The sequence below is a fragment of the Manis pentadactyla genome, chromosome 2 (genome assembly GCF_030020395.1).
Source record: "Manis pentadactyla isolate mManPen7 chromosome 2, mManPen7.hap1, whole genome shotgun sequence".
Lineage (NCBI taxonomy): Eukaryota > Metazoa > Chordata > Mammalia > Pholidota > Manidae > Manis > Manis pentadactyla.
The window spans coordinates 23,227,419-23,246,178 of NC_080020.1; the positions used below are offsets into that span (position 1 = coordinate 23,227,419).

The 18,760-nt window shown below is 41.0% G+C and overlaps 1 protein-coding gene across 5 annotated transcripts in view; it reads right to left on the minus strand.

The window, feature by feature from the left end:
- HMGXB3 (HMG-box containing 3) overlaps positions 1-18,760 on the minus strand; it is a 58,449-nt gene that overhangs the window by 16,929 nt on the left and 22,760 nt on the right. For all 5 annotated transcript variants that reach the window (XM_036881543.2, XM_036881542.2, XM_036881539.2 and 2 more), the window contains 2 exons: positions 12,815-12,913; positions 10,025-10,174 (listed from right to left, as the gene is read on the minus strand). In XM_036881543.2, coding sequence (XP_036737438.2) covers positions 10,025-10,174; positions 12,815-12,913 — 249 coding nt within the window. The remainder of the gene's footprint in view (positions 1-10,024; positions 10,175-12,814; positions 12,914-18,760) is intronic.

An 18,760-nucleotide genomic window follows, 5' to 3' on the forward strand; every position in this document is an offset into this window, starting at 1 on the left:
ATGGCGGCGTGAGTAGAGCAGCGGGAATCTCCTCCCAAAACAACATATATCTATGAAAATATAACAAAGACAACCCTTCCTAGAATAAAGACCAGAGGACACAGGACAATATCCAGACCACATCCACACCTGAGAGAACCCAGCGCCTCGCGAAGGGGGTAAGATACAAGCCCCGGCCCCGCGGGAGCCGAGCGCCCCTCCCCCCAGCTCCCGGCGGGAGAAGAGCAGGCAGAGCGGGAGGGAGACGGAGCCCAGGGCTGCCGAACACCCAGCCCCAGCCATCCGGGCCAGAGTGCAGGGCGCTCGAAACTAGGAAAACAGGGCAGCAAGAACAGTGAGCAGGCACTGGAGGCTGGGCGACAGAGGACATAAGAAAAGCGCGCGACCATTTTTTTTTGCTTTTTTGCTGTTTTGTTTTGGCGAGCGCTTTTTGGAAGTCTTAAAGGGATAGGGACCCCAATACTAGGGAAACAGGGCAGCAAGACCGACCGGTGAGCAGAGGCCTGAGGCTGGCACCGGAGAATAAAGAAAAACGAATGACCACCTTTTTTTTTAATTAAAAACTTTTTTTTTTTCTTTTTTTTTGGTGGGCGTTGTTTTGTTTTGGCGGGTGCTTTTTGGAAGTCTTAAAGGGGCAGGGCGGGTCACTCAATTCAGAGGTAGGGAATCCGGGATCTCTGGGCACCCTAACCCCTGGGCTGCAGGGAGCAGGGAGGCCCCTTACAGAGATAAATAGCCTCCCAGCAGCTCCTGCTCCAACGCGACTCCACCATTTTGGAGCAGCTGCCTGAGCCAGGCCACGCCCACAGCAACAGCGGAGATTAACTCCATAGCAGCCGGGCAGGAAGCAGAAGCCCTGTCTGCGCACAGCTGTGCAGCACAAGCCACTAGAGGCCGCTGTTCTCCCAGGAGAGGAGGGCCACAAACCAACAAGAAAGGAAGTCCTTCCAGCCGTCACTCGTCCCAGTTCTGCAGACTATTCCTATCACCATGAAAAGGCAAAGCTACAGGCAGACAAAGATCACAGAGACAACACCAGAGAAGGAGACAGACCTAACCAGTCTCCCTGAAAAAGAATTCAAAATAAGAATCATAAACATGCTGACAGAGATGCAGAGAAATACGCAAGAGAAATGGGATGAAGTCCGGAAGGAGATCACAGATGCCAGAAAGGAGATCGCAGAAATGAAACAAACTCTGGAAGGGTTTATAAGCAGAATGGATAGAATGCAAGAGGCCATTGATGGAACTGAAATCAGAGAACAGGAACGCATAGAAGCTGACATAGAGAGAGACAAAAGGATCTCCAGGAATGAAACAATATTAAGAGAACTGTGTGACCAATCCAAAAGGAACAATATCCGTATTATAGGGGTCCCAGAAGAAGAGAGAGGAAAAGAGATGGAAAGTATCTTAGAAGAAATAATTGCTGAAAACTTCCCCACACTGGGGGAGGAAGTAATCGAACAGACCACGGAAATACACAGAACCCCCAACAGAAAGGATCCAAGAAGGGCAACACCAAGACACATAATAATTAAAATGGCAAAGATCAAGGACAAGGAAAGAGTGTTAAAGGAAAGAGTGTTAGAGAGAAAACGGTCACCTATAAAGGGAAACCCATCAGGCTAATGTCAGATTTCTCAACAGAAACCCTACAGGCCAGAAGAGAATGAAATGGCATGATATATTTAATACAATGAAACAGAAGGGCCTTGAACCAAGGATACTGTATCCAGCACGACTATCATTCAAATATGACGGTGGGATTAAACAATTCCCAGACAGACAAAAGCTGAGGGAATTTGCTTTCCACAAACCACCTCTACAGAACATCTTACAGGGACTGCTCTAGATGGGAGCACTCCTAGAAAGAGCACAGCACAAAACACCCAACATATGAAGAATCGAGGAGGAGGAACAAGAAGGGAGAGAAGAAAAGAATCTCCAGATAGTGTATATAACAGCTCAATAAGCGAGCTAAGTTAGGCAGTAAGATACTAAAGAGGCTAACCTTGAACCTTTGGTAACCACGAATTTAAAGCCTGCAATGGCAATAAGTACATATCTTTCAATAGTCACCCTAAATGTTAATGGGTTGAATGCACCAATCAAAAGACACAGAGTAACAGAATGGATAAAAAAGCAAGACCCATCTATATGCTGCTTACAAGAAACTCACCTCAAACCCAAAGACATGTACAGACTAAAAGTCAAGGGATGGAAAAACATATTTCAAGCAAACAACAGTGAGAAGAAAGCAGGGGTTGCAGTACTAATATCAGACAAAATAGACTTCAAAACAAAGAAAGTAACAAGAGATAAAGAAGGACACTACATAATGATAAAGGGCTCAGTCAAACAAGAGGATATAACCATTCTAAATATATATGCACCCAACACAGGAGCACCAGCATATGTGAAACAAATACTAACAGAACTAAAGGGGGATATAGACTGCAATGCATTCATTCTAGGAGACTTCAACACACCACTCACCCCAAACGACAGATCCACTGGGCAGAAAATAAGTAAGGACACGGAAGCACTGAACAACACAGTAGAGCAGATGGACCTAATAGACATCTATAGAACTCTACATCCAAAAGCAGCGGGATATACATTCTTCTCAAGTGCACATGGAACATTCTCCAGAATAGACCACAAACTAGGCCACAAAAAGAGCCTCAGAAAATTCCAAAAGATTGAAATCCTACCAACCAACTTATCAGACCACAAAGGCATAAAACTAGAAATAAACTGTACAAAGAAAGCAAAGAGGCTCACAAACACATGGAGGCTTAACAACACGCTCCTAAATAATCAATGGATCAATGACCAAATCAAAATGGAGATCCAGCAATATATGGAAACAAATGACAACAACAACACTAAGCCCCAACTTCTGTGGGACACAGCAAAAGCAGTCTTAAGAGGAAAGTATATAGCAATCCAAGCATATTTAAAAAAGGAAGAGCAATCCCAAATGAATGGTCTAAAAAAATGTCACAATTATCGAAATTGGAAAAAGAAGAACAGATGAGGCCTAAGGTCAGCAGAAGGAGGGACATAATAAAGATCAGAGAAGAAATAAATAAAATTGAGAAGAATAAAACAATAGCAAAAATCAATGAAACCAAGAGCTGGTTCTTCGAGAAAATAAACAAAATAGATAAGCCTCTAGCCAGACTTATTAAGAAGAAAAGAGAGTCAACACAAATCAACAGTATCAGAAACGAGAAAGGAAAAATCACGACGGACCCCACGGAAATGCAAAGAATTATTGGAGAATACTATGAAAACCTATATGCTAACAAGCTGGGAAACCTAGGAGAAATGGACAACTTCCTAGAAAAATATAACCTTCCAAGATTGACTCAGGAAGAAACAGAAAATCTAAACAGACCAATTACCAGCAACAAAATTGAAGCGGTAATCCAAAAACTACCAAAGAACAAAACCCCCGGGCCAGATGGATTTACCTCGGAATTTTATCAGACATACAGGGAAGACATAATACCCATTCTCCTTAAAGTTTTCCAAAAAATAGAGGAGGAGGGGATACTCCCAAACTCATTCTATGAAGCTAACATCACCCTAATACCAAAACCAGGCAAAGACCCCACCAAAAAAGAAAACTACAGACCAATATCCCTGATGAACGTAGATGCAAAAATACTCAACAAAATATTAGCAAACCGAATTCAAAAATACATCAAAAGGATCATACACCATGACCAAGTGGGATTCAGCCCAGGGATGCAAGGATGGTACAACATTCGAAAGTCCATCAACATCATCCACCACATCAACAAAAAGAAAGACAAAAACCACATGATCATCTCCATAGATGCTGAAAAAGCATTTGACAAAGTTCAACATCCATTCATGTTAAAAACTCTCAGCAAAATGGGAATAGAGGCCAAGTACCTCAACATAATAAAGGTCATCTATGATAAACCCACAGCCAACATTATATTGAACAGCGAGAAGCTGAAAGCATTTCCGCTGAGATCGGGAACTAGACAGGGATGCCCACTCTCTCCACTGTTATTTAACATAGTATTGGAGGCCCTAGCCACGGCAATCAGACAAAATAAAGAAATACAAGGAATCCAGATTGGTAAAGAAGAAGTTAAACTGTCACTATTTGCAGATGACATGATACTGTACATAAAAAACCCTAAAGACTCCACCCCAAAACTACTAGAACTGATATCGGAATACAGCAAAGTTGCAGGATACAAAATCAACACACAGAAATCTGTGGCTTTCCTATATACTAACAATGAACGAACAGAAAGAGAAATCAGGAAAACAACTCCATTCACAATTGCATCAAAAAAAATAAAATACCTAGGAATAAACCTAACCAAAGAAGTGAAAGATTTATACTCTGAAAACTACAAGTCACTCTTAAGAGAAATTAAAGGGGACACTAACAGATGGAAACTCATCCCATGCTCGTGGCTAGGAAGAATTAATATCGTTAAAATGGCCATCCTGCCCAAAGCAATATACAGATTTGATGCAATCCCTATGAAACTACCAGCAACATTCTTCAATGAACTGGAACAAATAATTCAAAAATTCATATGGAAACACCAAAGACCCCGAATAGCCAAAGCAATCCTGAGAAAGAAGAATAAAGTAGGGGGGATCTCACTCCCCAACTTCAAGCTCTACTATAAAGCCATAGTAATCAAGACAATTTGGTACTGGCACAAGAGCAGAGCCACAGACCAATGGAACAGACTAGAGAATCCAGACATTAACCCAGACATATATGGTCAATTAATATTTGATAAAGGAGCCATGGACATACAATGGCGAAATGACAGTCGGTGGTGCTGGCAAAACTGGACAGCTACATGTAGGAGAATGAAACTGGACCATTGTCTAACCCCATATACAAAAGTAAACTCAAAATGGATCAAAGACCTGAATGTAAGCCATGAAACCATTAAACTCTTGGAAGAAAACATAGGCGAAAACCTCTTAGACATAAACATGAGTGACCTCTTCTTGAACATATCTCCCCGGGCAAGGAAAACAACAGCAAAAATGAGTAAGTGGGACTATATTAAGCTGAAAAGCTTCTGTACAGCAAAAGACACCATCAACAGAACAAGAAGGATCCCTACAGTATGGGAGAATATATTTGAAAATGACACATCCGATAAAGGCTTGACGTCCAGAATATATAAGGAGCTCACACGCCTGAACAAACAAAAAACAAATAACCCAATTAAAAAATGGGCAGAGGAACTGAACAGACAGTTCTCCAAAAAAGAAATACAGATGGCCAACAGACACATGAAAAGATGCTCCACATCGCTAATTATCAGAGAAATGCAAATTAAAACTACAATGAGGTATCACCTCACACCAGTAAGGATGGCTGCCATCCAAAAGACAAACAACAACAAATGTTGGCGAGGCTGTGGAGAAAGGGGAACCCTCCTACACTGCTGGTGGGAATGTAAGTTAGTTCAACCATTGTGGAAAGCAGTATGGAGGTACATCAAAATGTTCAAAACAGACTTACCATTTGACCCAGGAATTCCACTCCTAGGAATTTACCCTAAGAACGCAGCAATCAAGTTTGAGAAAGACAGATGCACCCCTATGTTTATTGCAGCACTATTTACAATAGCCAAGAATTGGAAGCAACCTAAATGTCCATCAATAGATGAATGGATAAAGAAACATATACACAATGGAATACTACTCAGCCATAAGAAAAGGGAAATCCAATCATTTGCAGCAACATGGATGGAGCTGGAGGGTATTATGCTCAGTGAAACAAGCCAAGCGGAGAAAGAGAAATACCAAATGATTTCACTTATCTGTGGAGTATAAGAACAAAGGAAAAACTGAAGGAACAAAACAGCACCAGAATCACAGAACTCAACAATGGACTAACAGGTACCAAAGGGAAAGGGACTGGGGAGGATGGGTGGGTAGGGAGGGATAAGGGGGGGAGAAGTAGGGGGGTATTAAGATTAACATGCATGGGGGGGTAGGAGAAAAGGGAGGGCTGTACAACACAGAGAAGGCAAGTAGTGATTGTACAACATTTTGCTATGCTGATGGACAGTGACTGTAAAGGGGTTTATAGGGGGGACCTGGTATAGGGGAGAGCCTAGTAAACATAATATTCGTCATGTAAGTGTAGATTAGTGATACCAAAAACAAAGCAAAAAAAAAAAAAAAAGGGCAGTTCCTGTGTGGTAACCTCCAACGAGTTCTACACAAGGGTATAAAGGGCATATAAAAGTGTAGGCAAAGGGTCTGTTTGTGTTTATACAGAGGATCAAAGCCTAATTGGGCTACCCCGAAAATGAACTAAGATACGATATGAAAAAGAACTTCCAACATCAGCACTCTCTGGAAGACTCATGCCAGAAGATGATCATCAAAAATCCCCAACAAAGATCCACACACTGCTACAGCTGTAGATGCACTCATCCCACCAGTTCCTGGACTTGCCATGGGAATGAGGAAGGAGATATCTAAGCTGGCCTGTGCATACAGTAAAACAACAAATTTGACTGGATCTATACTGTTGGAACTCAACCAAGAATTTGGAGAAGTGCAAATTGTAGCGCTCCAAACTCTTACAACTACAGACTATTTACTGTTAAAAGAACATATGGCATGTGAACAGTCCCCAGGAATGGGTTGTTTTAATTTGTCTGATTTCTCTCAGACTGTTCAAGTTCAGTTGGACAATATCCACCATATCATAGATAAGTTTTCACAAATGCCTAAGGTGCCTTAATGGTTTTCTTGGTTTCACTGGAGATGGCTGGTAATTACAGATATGCTTTGGTTATGTAACTATACTCCTATTATGTTAATGTGTGTGCGCAATTTAAGTAGTAGCTTAAAACCTATATATGCTGAAGTTACTCTACAAGAAGATTTGTCAAAGAAATAATCAATCTTCCCATGTTTTCTTCCGCCTGCTACTTCTATAGCTTTTCTTCTTCCTTCCTAATTACAACCCTTAAATAGAATTCGTGCCTCATATCAAATTTACCGAGTATCATAATTCTTCCAAGTGGTAAAGATACCTCAAGACAAATGCTGGGCATAGGAGCCACAGGGCATAAATATGCAAAGAAGTAAAAAGCTAACCTTTTCAAACAATAAGGCTTCTCTCTCACTTACCAACTTCACATTTCCCTGTATGGCCCCGGAAGATGACTGGTTAGCCAGAGACGGGTAAGATTCCTCAAGGGAGGAACAACCTAAGACAGGCACAGTCGCAGGGGGGCCATCAGGTGAGAAATTGGGGATCAACAGAGGTGAGGCTTAGAACCTCACCCCCCCTGTTCTCAGAGAAATCTGCATACGTGGATGTTTTATTGCCCTTGTCTAGCTTGGATTAACACATAGTCTACAGGCACACACCTGATCATCTACATTTGCTCTCTTACAACACTAAACTATGTTTTCTACCTTTATCTTGCATCTACCTACCACTTAAGCATTTTATTAAAAATAATAATAATAAAGAGAGAAATGTGGTATCCACATATAAATCAAGTATAAAAACCAAATGAGTATTCATATTTGAACTGACTGTTTAGAGTTCATAATGCATGAGCAAAACCGAAAGTTTCTGTGATGACTGCCCTTGTACTGTTCACTATGTAACTTATTCATTATGTAAGAATTTGTTCTACATGTAAGAACTTGTTTGTTATGCCTCAGAAGATTGGAAACTGACGAAAATTAGGCTTGGGGTGGATTAATGATTGTGCATTGAGCACTGACTCCCCTATACAGAATTTTATTGTCGTTAACAACCATTTGATCAATAAATATGAGAGATGCCCTCACAAAAAAAAAAAAAAAAAAAAAAAAAAGAAGGACAGACTTCCAATGGTAAAATAAATAAGTAACCGGGATGTAATGTATAGAATAAGGAATATAGTCAAGATATTGTAACAGCTTGGTAGGGTGATAGCTGGAACCTAGAATTATGTATATAAATGTTCTACCACTGTGTTGTACACTTGAAACTAATGTAATGTAATACTGTGCGTCAACTACCCTTCAATAAAAAATAATTTAAAAAAAAAAAAAACAAAAAACAGATCCTTTCCCAGGCAAGTTTTCAATGGAGGTTCCTCCCTGATCCCTTATGCAAACGCAGCAGGAACCACTCCCTCTGTGCTCCCAGAGTACAATGCTTTACTGCCTAAATTTACTGCCTCACAGTTGGTAAACCAGTGTCCCCCTCCAGTGAGTATAGGATCCCACTGCTTCCCAATACGAGTGTGGACACACAAAAGATGCCAATTCACATTTGCTGGGCATAATATATGTTGCTTTGTAGAAATTAACTGCATAATAACAAGAAGCAGCTTTCTATTAACTCTGCACATCTGTGACAACTCTTGTCTCATTTCTAACAGTTTGGTTACTTATCTTCTTCCCCACTGGATTGTAAGGTCCTCAAGGGAAGGTGCCATGTCCTATTCATCTTTCAATCTCCAAAAGCCTGACCAGAGTAGACATTCAGCATATGCTTGCTAAAAGAATGGATGAATGGGTGGCTGTAGAACTGACTGACACTAGAGTGAGTCACCCTGGGAGGTCGTGTGTTCCCTGTCATGACTATGCTGAACCATGGGCTGGAAGCTCGCTTGGCAGGACATATGGTCCTTCACCTCTGAGCCACAGATGAAAGATGGAAAGGAATGAAGACCACTTCAGCCTTATTTACAGCCACTGAAGACAAACTGCATAGGCAATGTATGGCCGCCAGGGGGCCCTCAGAGAGCAATACAAGCTAAGGCCCCTGGGTTTCTGCTGTGTTTCATTCTGTGGAAAACAATAATTACATTTTATTTCTTCAACATGAGAAAATTAGAAGGTGAAGAAATGTCTAAAGATGAGGGTCCTGTGGGTAGGCAGCTACTAGTTAGCCAAAGACAGCATATAAATAACAGTGGGATTTGAAATCATTTGGCAAGAATCCCTAGATAAATTCCTGTCTGAGCTGGAAAATGAAGTCATCTCATCATCTTAGATCTAGAGACCAACACCCATTTCCGTACTGCAAACTGTACCAACAGCTACAACAAAATAGGAGAAAGGAATGTTTACGGCACCCACCTACAGAGAACTCAGTTCTATCCCATAATTACCAATCACCACACAGTATAAGGAGGATCCAGGGTGGGAAGGCAGATGCCTTTCCTCCATTTCATCCCCCATCTTGCAATGTCCAGTTTAGATGTGGAGTGGCCAGGCTCCATCTGGGATCCTGACCTGTTTTGTGCGACATGCTCTTTCCCCGTCAAGGCAGATCAGTGAGATTTCTCTTGTGATCGTCATCCTAGTCATTCTGTTTAATGCATTTTGTTCTGCCTTAGGTGCTGTATCTTTCTGTTCACTCAAGTATGCAGGTGGAATTTCAGAGGGCCTTTGAAAAGGCCCATTTTCCTGGTTCGAATAAATAAAAAATGAATCCTAAGGGGGCAAGTGGAATGTGCTTAACCATCTAAATAGTTTGGTCCAACTTCAAAGCAAGTTTGCCAAGAATGCTAAAAGTAAAGCTCTGTGATTAGCCAAAAGCTCAGCAAGAAGCCTGGGAAGCAGTGACCTAGTCTACCAAGTCTTGGGGTTGGCAATCTCTACCTATTCACCAAAATACTACTGACAAGTCCTTCCAGGCCTCAGATTTAAGAGGGTGTAATCCTTCCATTCCTCTCTCCTTCAGAATCTTCTTTAAAGCTTGGGTTGCCACGCTCTTTGGTGAATGAACTCCTGGTCCACTGGGCCAGAAGGTAATCAGTGTCCAAGCATGTGGTCAACCCCCTTACCTGAGCAATGAGGACAAAGTCTAGAGGGAAGAAAGCACTTTCCCAGGTTCAGAACCTACAACCTGGTTCCAGTTCTGGCTCTCTACTATTACGTACTAAGAAATACTTTCATTTCTACTAAAATAAATCTGCTAACAGAGCCCAATCCAAGGCTGGGGAATGTGTTTGGGGAAGGAACTCACGAGAGCCTTGGTGGTTTTCTCAGTCCGGTCTTTGGCGAGGTTAAAACCACAGCTGGGACAAATCCGTGGTTTATGCCGGTTGGTGTAGACGTAGCTACAAGAGGGATTCTTGCACTTTCCCCGGCCTCTTGAGGTAGCCAGGCCCAAATCCTAAAAGAGAAAGACCAGCGTTCAATTCTATAAAAGTTAAGTTATACCTGCACCTGAGCAAAGAACGAGGATGACCAGCTATCAGTAAATCAGAAAAGAGAGTGGCAAATGCAAAACTAGATTTAGATTAACTTCCAAGGGGCCCTGAAGTCTTATCTGCAGTTAGCCCTTCAATCTTAATACAGCCTATATAGTTTTGGCAGGCCCTTCCCCACCAACAAAACACGTAAGTTAACTCTCAAGGGTCAGAATTTCAAATGCTTTCAGTGTCCAAGCACCTGGTAGAGTGAAGCAGGCCTGTTCTAACAGAGAGTACTAGAGACTGTGGAGGACTAAAGATTGCCTAAAGACAAATTGTGATTTTTGGACTATTTCAGCTCAAAGCTCTACCATCTAGTCTCTTATGACAAGTTGTTGTCTAATCAACCAAAGAAGGTTCTGGGCAGTTCCCACCAGATTGTAACCCTAAGGGCCTCCTGCAGCCAAAGGGAGGGAGCAGCAAAGGTATGGATGGCATGGAGAAGGTAGTAATTGGTTCTTTGGACAAGAAACCTGAGCAGATCTCTAGGATAACAGAGCTTTTCTCCTTTAGGATCAGACCAAACTAATGCGTTAACACACTATACTGTGCTGTTTTGTTACTATTAGAGTCCCAGCAAAGTGCCTAGCACAAAGCAGGTGCTCAATAAATATTTTTTTGGATGATTGAATGACTCTTTATGCACCTGCCTGCCTTCACCAGGTAAGAATTTTAAAAAATCTAGCTTCTTTTCAAACAATAAGGCTTCTCTCTCACTTACCAACTTTACATTTCCCTGTATGGCCCCGGAAGATGACTGGTTAGCCAGAGACGGGTAAGATTCCTCAAGGGAGGAACAACCTAAGACAGGCACAGTCGCAGGGGGGTCATCAGGTGAGAAATTGGGGATCAACAGAGGTGAGGCTTAGAACCTCACCCCCACTGTTCTGAGAGAAATCTTCTGCATCCGTGGATGTTTTATTGCCCTTGTCTAGCTTGGATTAACACATAGTCTACAGGCACACACCTGATCATCTACATTTGCTCTCTTACAACACTAAACTATGTTTTCTACCTTTATCTTGTATCTGCCTACCACTTTAGCATTTTATTAAAAATAATAATAATATAGAGAGAAATGTGGTATCCACATATAAATCAAGTATAAAAACCAAATGAGTATTCATATTTGAGCTGACTGTTTATAGTTCATAATGCATGAGCAAAACCGAAAGTTTCTGTGATGACTGCCCTTGCACTGTTCACCATGTAACTTATTCACTATGTAAGAATTTGTTCTCCATGTAAGAACTTGTTCGTTATGCTTCAGAAGATTGGAGACTGACGAAAATTAGGCTTGGGGTGGATTAATGATTGTGCATTGAGCACTGACTCCCCTATACAGAACTTTATTTTTGTTAACAACCATTTGATCAATAAATATGAGAGATGCCCTCACAAAAAAAAAAAAAAAAAAGTACACACTTCCAATTGTAAAATAAATAAGTAACCGGGATGTAATGTATAGCATAAGGAATATAGTCAAAATATTGTAACAACTTGGTATGGTGATAGCTGGTACCTAGAATTATCATGTATATAAATGTTGAATCACTGTGTTGTATACCTGAAACTAATGTAATGTAATACTGTGTGTCAACTACCCTTCAATAAAAAAATAATTATCTACAAAAAAAAAAAAAAAATCTAGCTTCTCTCTGAAAATTGGTGTACCTAACTCAACTCAGCCAGAGAATCTGCCAAAAGGTACCTGGCTGGTTGGTACCTTAAGGATTAAAAAAAAGAGAATATTAAGAACAAGAGGATCCCTAACACGGTATCTAAACCAATGCAGCATTTTACCAACAGTGAGAACTGAGGACCAGAGAAGAGCCCTGCCCAAGGTCATGCGGCATGCTGGCAGCAGAGCCAGGGCTATGTTAAGTCTCTCAACATCTAGTGTTTATTCCACTGCTCCATGTGCTTATCCTGCAAAAGCATGATCCCAGAGTCACACATTTGTTTACTGGGATGTTAATATGTGTTACATTAAAAATAAAATGGGGTGGGGGAGGGAAATTGGTGAGAAATGCCAGGTTAAACAAAATAAACTGCTTTACTAAAGAAGCATTTCTCAACCCTTTTCAGGTATTGAATGTGACTCTGTTTTAGGGAGGAAAAACACATTTCTCAAACCATCCAAATCCTGCCCATCTTGCAAGGTCCAGTTTAGATGTGGAGTGGCCAGGCTCCATCTGGGATCCTGACCTGTTTTGTGTGCCACGCTCTTTCCCCTCAAGGCAGATCAGTGAGATTTCTTGAGACTAAAAGGTTCAAAGACTGTTGAATGCTAAAGCTGGACTGGATTCTCATTTCCAATTACTCTCCTAGAAATATCCTGGTCTCAGCTGACCTACACTCTGCAGCTCTCACCTGAAAACGCAGACCTAGCTGACTCACCCAGTTGCTATCATTTGTCTGTGACGCAATCTTCAGAATCGATGATCCATCCCTCACTCACTCTTACTCCTAACTACTGCTCCCCACCCTTTCAGACTCCTACTCGCCTTCAACCACAAACCCAAACCACCTCATGCCAGCCCACCCCCAGTTGCGCTCACCAGTGTGACAGTGCAGCTGTACTTATAAGGAGGAAACATATCGGGCTTGACCTCCACAACTTTCACCTGCGACGTCCTGTTGGCTGCACCACTGAGTAGCTGTGGATCAGAACACATTATTTGGTGCTTTTGAACTCCAACTCCTTAGGTCCATTGTCCTAAAACAGCTTGAGGAACAAGTCTCCCAGGGAATTTGTACAGCTATGCTCCAAATGAGCCCTGTGGGAGGCTAGTCAGCAGTCACCACTCCACCAAAGGCAGAGTGTCATTTTCAAGTCCAGAGCTTGCCACATTCTTCTGTGCAGCTGCTAACACTGCATCAGAAACACTAAGGATCAGATTTACAACTACTAACTCCTGAGAGAGGCATATAGTAACTATACACACAAATATGTGGTTGAATAATGTTGGCATAGAAAGGCACCTGAAAGATTATTCACAAGATGTCAGAGGGTGAGAGGAAAATCATGATTGGTATCTCCTTTTACTATTATTTATAAATTTTTCAAATGTTCTAAACAGAATGCAGGCATTACTTACATAATTAAAAAAGAAAAAATGAAGAAAGCATTCCAAATTAAAAGTAATGACTCTATAATAGCGCATTTAAGTTGATTTTCAAACAAACATATGGGGAAGGTACACACGAGCACACATGATAAAACAAGTGACTGAGTAAAAATTATACTGTTATTACTTTTAGTTCTGCAACTATTTTTCTAATTTTGAATTATTTCTAAATACAAAGTTTAAAAACATTCATTCGCCCCGGAAGATGACTGGTTAGCCAGAGACGGGTAAGATTCCTCAAGGGAGGAACAACCTAAGACAGGCACAGTCGCAGGGGGGCCATCAGGTGAGAAATTGGGGATCAACAGAGGTGAGGCTTAGAACCTCACCCCCCCGTTCTGAGAGAAATCTTCTGCATACGTGGATGTTTTATTGCCCTGGTCTAGCTTGGATTAACACATAGTCTACAGGCACACACCTGATCATCTACATGTGCTCTCTTACAACACTAAACTATGTTTTCTACCTTTATCTTGTATCTACCTACCACTTCAGCATTTTATTAAAAATAATAATAATAAAGAGAGAAATGTGGTATCCACATATAAATCAAGTATAAAAACCAAATGAGTATTCATATTTGAACTGACTGTTTATAGTTCATAATGCATGAGCAAAACCGAAAGTTTCTGTGATGACTGCCCTTGTACTGTTCACTATGTAACTTATTCACTATGTAAGAATTTGTTCTACATGTAAAAACTTGTTTGTTATGCCTCAGAAGATTGGAGACTGACAAAAATTAGGCTTGGGGTGGAATAATGATTGTGCATTGAGCATTGACTCCCCTATACAGAATTTTATTGTCGTTAACAACCATTTGATCAATAAATATGAGAGATGCCCTCACAAAAAAAAAAAAAAAAAAAAAGGACAGACTTCCAATGGTAAAATAAATTAGTAACCGGGATGTAATGTATAGCATAAGGAATATAGTCAAGATATTGTAACAGCCTGGTAGGGTGATAGCTGGAACCTAGAATTATGTATATAAATGTTCTACGACTGTGTTGTACACTTGAAACTCATGTAATGTAATACTGTGTGTCAACTACCCTTCAATAAAAAATAATTATTAAAAAAAAAAAAAAAAAAAACATTCATTCATCTTCTAACAAGAAAGAGAACTTAAAAATATATTAACTCAGAAGACACAGGACAATAGCCAGACTACATCCACACCTGCGAGAACCCAGCGCCTTGCGAAGGGGGTAAGATACAAGACAGGGCCCAGTGGGACCCGAGCGCCCCTCACCCCAGCTCCCGGCAGGAGGAGAGGAGTTGGAGTGGGCAGGGAGAGGGAGCCCAGGACTGCTAAACAGCCAGCCCTAGCCATCCGCACTGGAGCACAGACACACAGTGCGTGTGTGGGATGCTGGATACTAGGGAAACATGACAGTAAAACCTGTGAGTGGGTCCCTGTAGCCGGCACCCCTGGGACAAAGCAAAGCGAGTGCTTTTTGAAAGTCTTAAAGGGACAGGGACCCCACAGCTGGACACTTAGCCCAGCAGCTGGGAATCCCAGGGAACTCCGGGCGCCATAACCCCCTGGGCAGCAGCACAGCTCGGAGGCCCCTCATGGCGATAGCCTCCCACCCGTTTCCCCTAGGATGCGACCCCGCCATAGTGGAGTAACAGCCTGAGAGCGGTCACGCCCACAGCAACCGCAGAGCTTAACTCCACAGCGGCCGGGCAAGAATCAGAGACCCCGTCTGCGCATAGTTGCCCAGCACAAGCTGCTAGGGGTCGCCGTTCTCCCAAGATAGGAAGGCCACAAACCAGGAAGAAGGGACATTCTCCCAGCTGACACACATGCCAGCTCCCCACAACTACCTCTATTGCCATGAAAAGGCAGAATTTGATACAAACCAGACTAATTCAGACATCCTCCCCTGAGAAGGAATCTGGGGAGACAGTCCTAACCAATCTCCCTGAAAAAGAATTCAAAATAAAGGTCATAACCATGCTGATGGATGTTCAGAGAAATATGCAAGAGCTAAGGGATGAAGTCCGGAGGGAGATTACAGAAATGAAACAATCTCTGGAAGGACTTAAGAGCAGACTAGATCAGGTGCAAGAGGCCGTTAATGGAATAGAAATCAGAGAACAGGAACGCAGAGAAGCTGACGCAGAGAGAGATAAGAGGATCTCCAGGAATGAATCCATATTAAGAGAACTGTGTGACCAGTCCAAAAGGAACAATATCCGCATAATAGGGGTACCAAAAGAAGAGAGAGAAAAAGGGATACAAAGTGTATTTGAAGAAATAATTGCTGAAAACTTCCCCAAACTGGGGGAGGAAATAATCGATCAGACCATGGAAGTACACAGAACTCCCAACAGAAAGGACCCAAGGAGGACAACACCAAGACACATAATAATTAAAATGGCAAAGATCAAGGACAAGGACAGTTTTAAAGGAAGCTAGAGAGAGGAAAAAGGTCACCTACAAAGGAAAACCCATCAGGCTATCATCAGACTTCTCAACAGATACCTTACAGGCCAGAAGAGAATGGCATGATATACTTAATGCAATGAAACAGAAGGGCCTTGAACCAAGAATACTGTATCCAGCACAATTATCATTTAAATATGAAGGAGGGATTAAACAATTCCCAGACAAGCAAAAGTTGAGGGAATTTTCCTCCCACAAACCACCTCTACAGGGTATTTTAGAGGGAATGCTCTAGATGGGAGCACTCCTAAGACTAAACAGATGTCACCAGAGAAAATAAAATCACAGCAAAGAAAGCAAACCAACCAAATACTAACTAAAGGCAAAAAATAAAATCAACTACCCACAAAAGCAGTTAAAGGAAACACAAAAGAGCACAGAATAAAACAACCAACATATAAAGAATGGAGGAGGAGGAATATGAAGGGACAGAAATAAAGAATCACCAGACAGTGTTTATAACAGCTCAATAAGCGCATTAAGTTAGACAGTAAGATACTAAAGAAGCTAACCTTGAACCTTTGGTAACCATGAATCTAAAGCCTGCAATGGCAATAAGTACATATCTTTCAATAATCACCCTAAATGTAAATGGACTGAATGCACCAATCAAAAGACACAGAGTAATAGAATGGATAAAAAAGCAAGACCCACCTATATGCTGCTTACAAGAGACTTACCCCAAAGACATGCACAGATTAAAAGTCAAGGGATAGAAAAAGATGTTTCATGCAAACAAAAGGGAGAAAAAAGCAGCTGTTGCAGTACTAGTATCAGACAAAACAGACTTCAAAACAAAGAAAGTAACAAGAGATAAAGAAGAATATTACATAATGATAAAGGGCTCAGTCCAACAAGAGGCTATAACCATTATAAAAATATATGCACCCAACACAGGAGCACCAACATATGTGAAACAAATACTAACAAGTACTAAAGGAGGAAACAGAATGCAATGCATTCATTTTAGGAGACTTCAACACACCACTTACTCCAAAGGACAGATCCACCAGACAGAAAATAAGTACGGACACGGAGGCACTGAACAACACACTAGAACAGATGGACCTAATAGACATCTATAGAACTCCACATCCAAAAGCAACAGGATATACATTCTTCTCAAGTGCACACGGAACATTCTCCAGAATAGACCACATACTAGGTCACAAAAAGAGCCTCAGTGAATTCCAAAAGACTGAAATTCTACCAACCAACTTTTCAGACCACAAAGGTATAAAACTAGAACTAAATTGCTCAAAGAAAACAAAAAGGCTCACAAACACATGGAGGCTTAACAACATGCTCCTAAATAATCAATGGATCAACAAACAAATTAAAATAGAGATCAAGGACTATATGGAAACAAATGACAACAACAACACAAAGCCCCAACTTCTGTGGGACACAGCGAAAGCAGTCTTAAGAGGAAAGTACACAGCAATCGAGGCATAGTTAAAGAAGGAAGAACAATCCCAAATGAATAGTCAAACATCACAATTACCAAAACTGGAAAAAGAAGAACAAATGAGGCCTAAAGTCAGCAGAAGGAGGGACATAATAAAGATCAGAGAAGAAATAAATAAAATTGAGAAGAACAAAACAATAGAAAAAAATCAATGAAACCAAGAGCTGGTTCTTTGAGAAAATGAACAAAATAGATTAGCCTCAAAGCCAAACTTATTAAGAGAAAAAGAGAATCAACACACACCAACAGAATCAGAAACAAGAAAGGAAAAATCACGATAGACCCCACAGAAATACAAAGAATTATCAGAGACTACTATGAAAACCTATATGCTAACAAGCTGGAAAACCTAGAAGAAATGGACAACTTCCTAGAAAAATACAACCTTCCAAGACTGACCAAGGAAGAAACACAAAATCTAAACAAACCAACTACGAGCAAAGAAACTGAAGTAGTAATCAAAAAACTACCCAAGAAGAAAACCCCTGGGCCAGATGGATTTACCTTGGAATTTTATCAGACATACAGAGAAGACATAATACCCATTCTCCTTAAAGTTTTCCAAAAAATAGAAGAGGAGGGAATACTCCCAAACTCATTCTATGAAGCCAACATCACCCTAATACCAAAACCAGGGAAAGACCCCACCAAAAAAGAAAACTACAGACCAATATCCCTGATGAACGTAGATGCAAAAATACTCAACAAAATATTAGCAAACCGAATTCAAAAACATATCAAAAAGCTCATACACCATGACCAAGTGGGATTCATCCCAGGGATGAAAGGACGGTACAGCATTCGAAAATCCATCAGCATCATCCATCACATCAGCAAAAAGAAGGACAAAAACCACACGATCATCTCCATAGATGCTGAAAAAGCATTTGACAAAATTCAACATCCATTAATGATAAAAACTCTCAGCAAAATGGGTATAGAGGGCAAGTACCTCAACATAATAAAGGCCATATATGATAAACCCACAGCCAACATCATACTGAACAGCAAGAAGCTGAAAGCTTTTCCTCTAAGATCGGGAACAAGACAGGGATGCCCACTCTCCCCACTGTTATTTAACATAGTACCTGAGGTCCTAGCCACGGCAATTAGACAAAACTAAGAAATACAAGGAATCCAGATTGGTAAAGAAGAAGTTAAACTGTCACTGTTTGCAGATGACATGATATTGTACATAAAAAACCCTAAAGACTCCACTCCAAAACTACTAGAACTGATATCGGAATACAGCAAAGTTGCAGGATACAAAATTAACACGCAGAAATCTGTGGGTTTCCTACACACTAACAATGAACCAATAGAAAGAGAAATCAGGAAAACAACTCCATTCACAATTGCATCAAAAAGAAAAAATACTTAGAAATAAATGTAACCAAAGAAGTGAAAGACCTATACCCTGAAAACTATAAGTCACTCTTAAGAGAAATTAAAG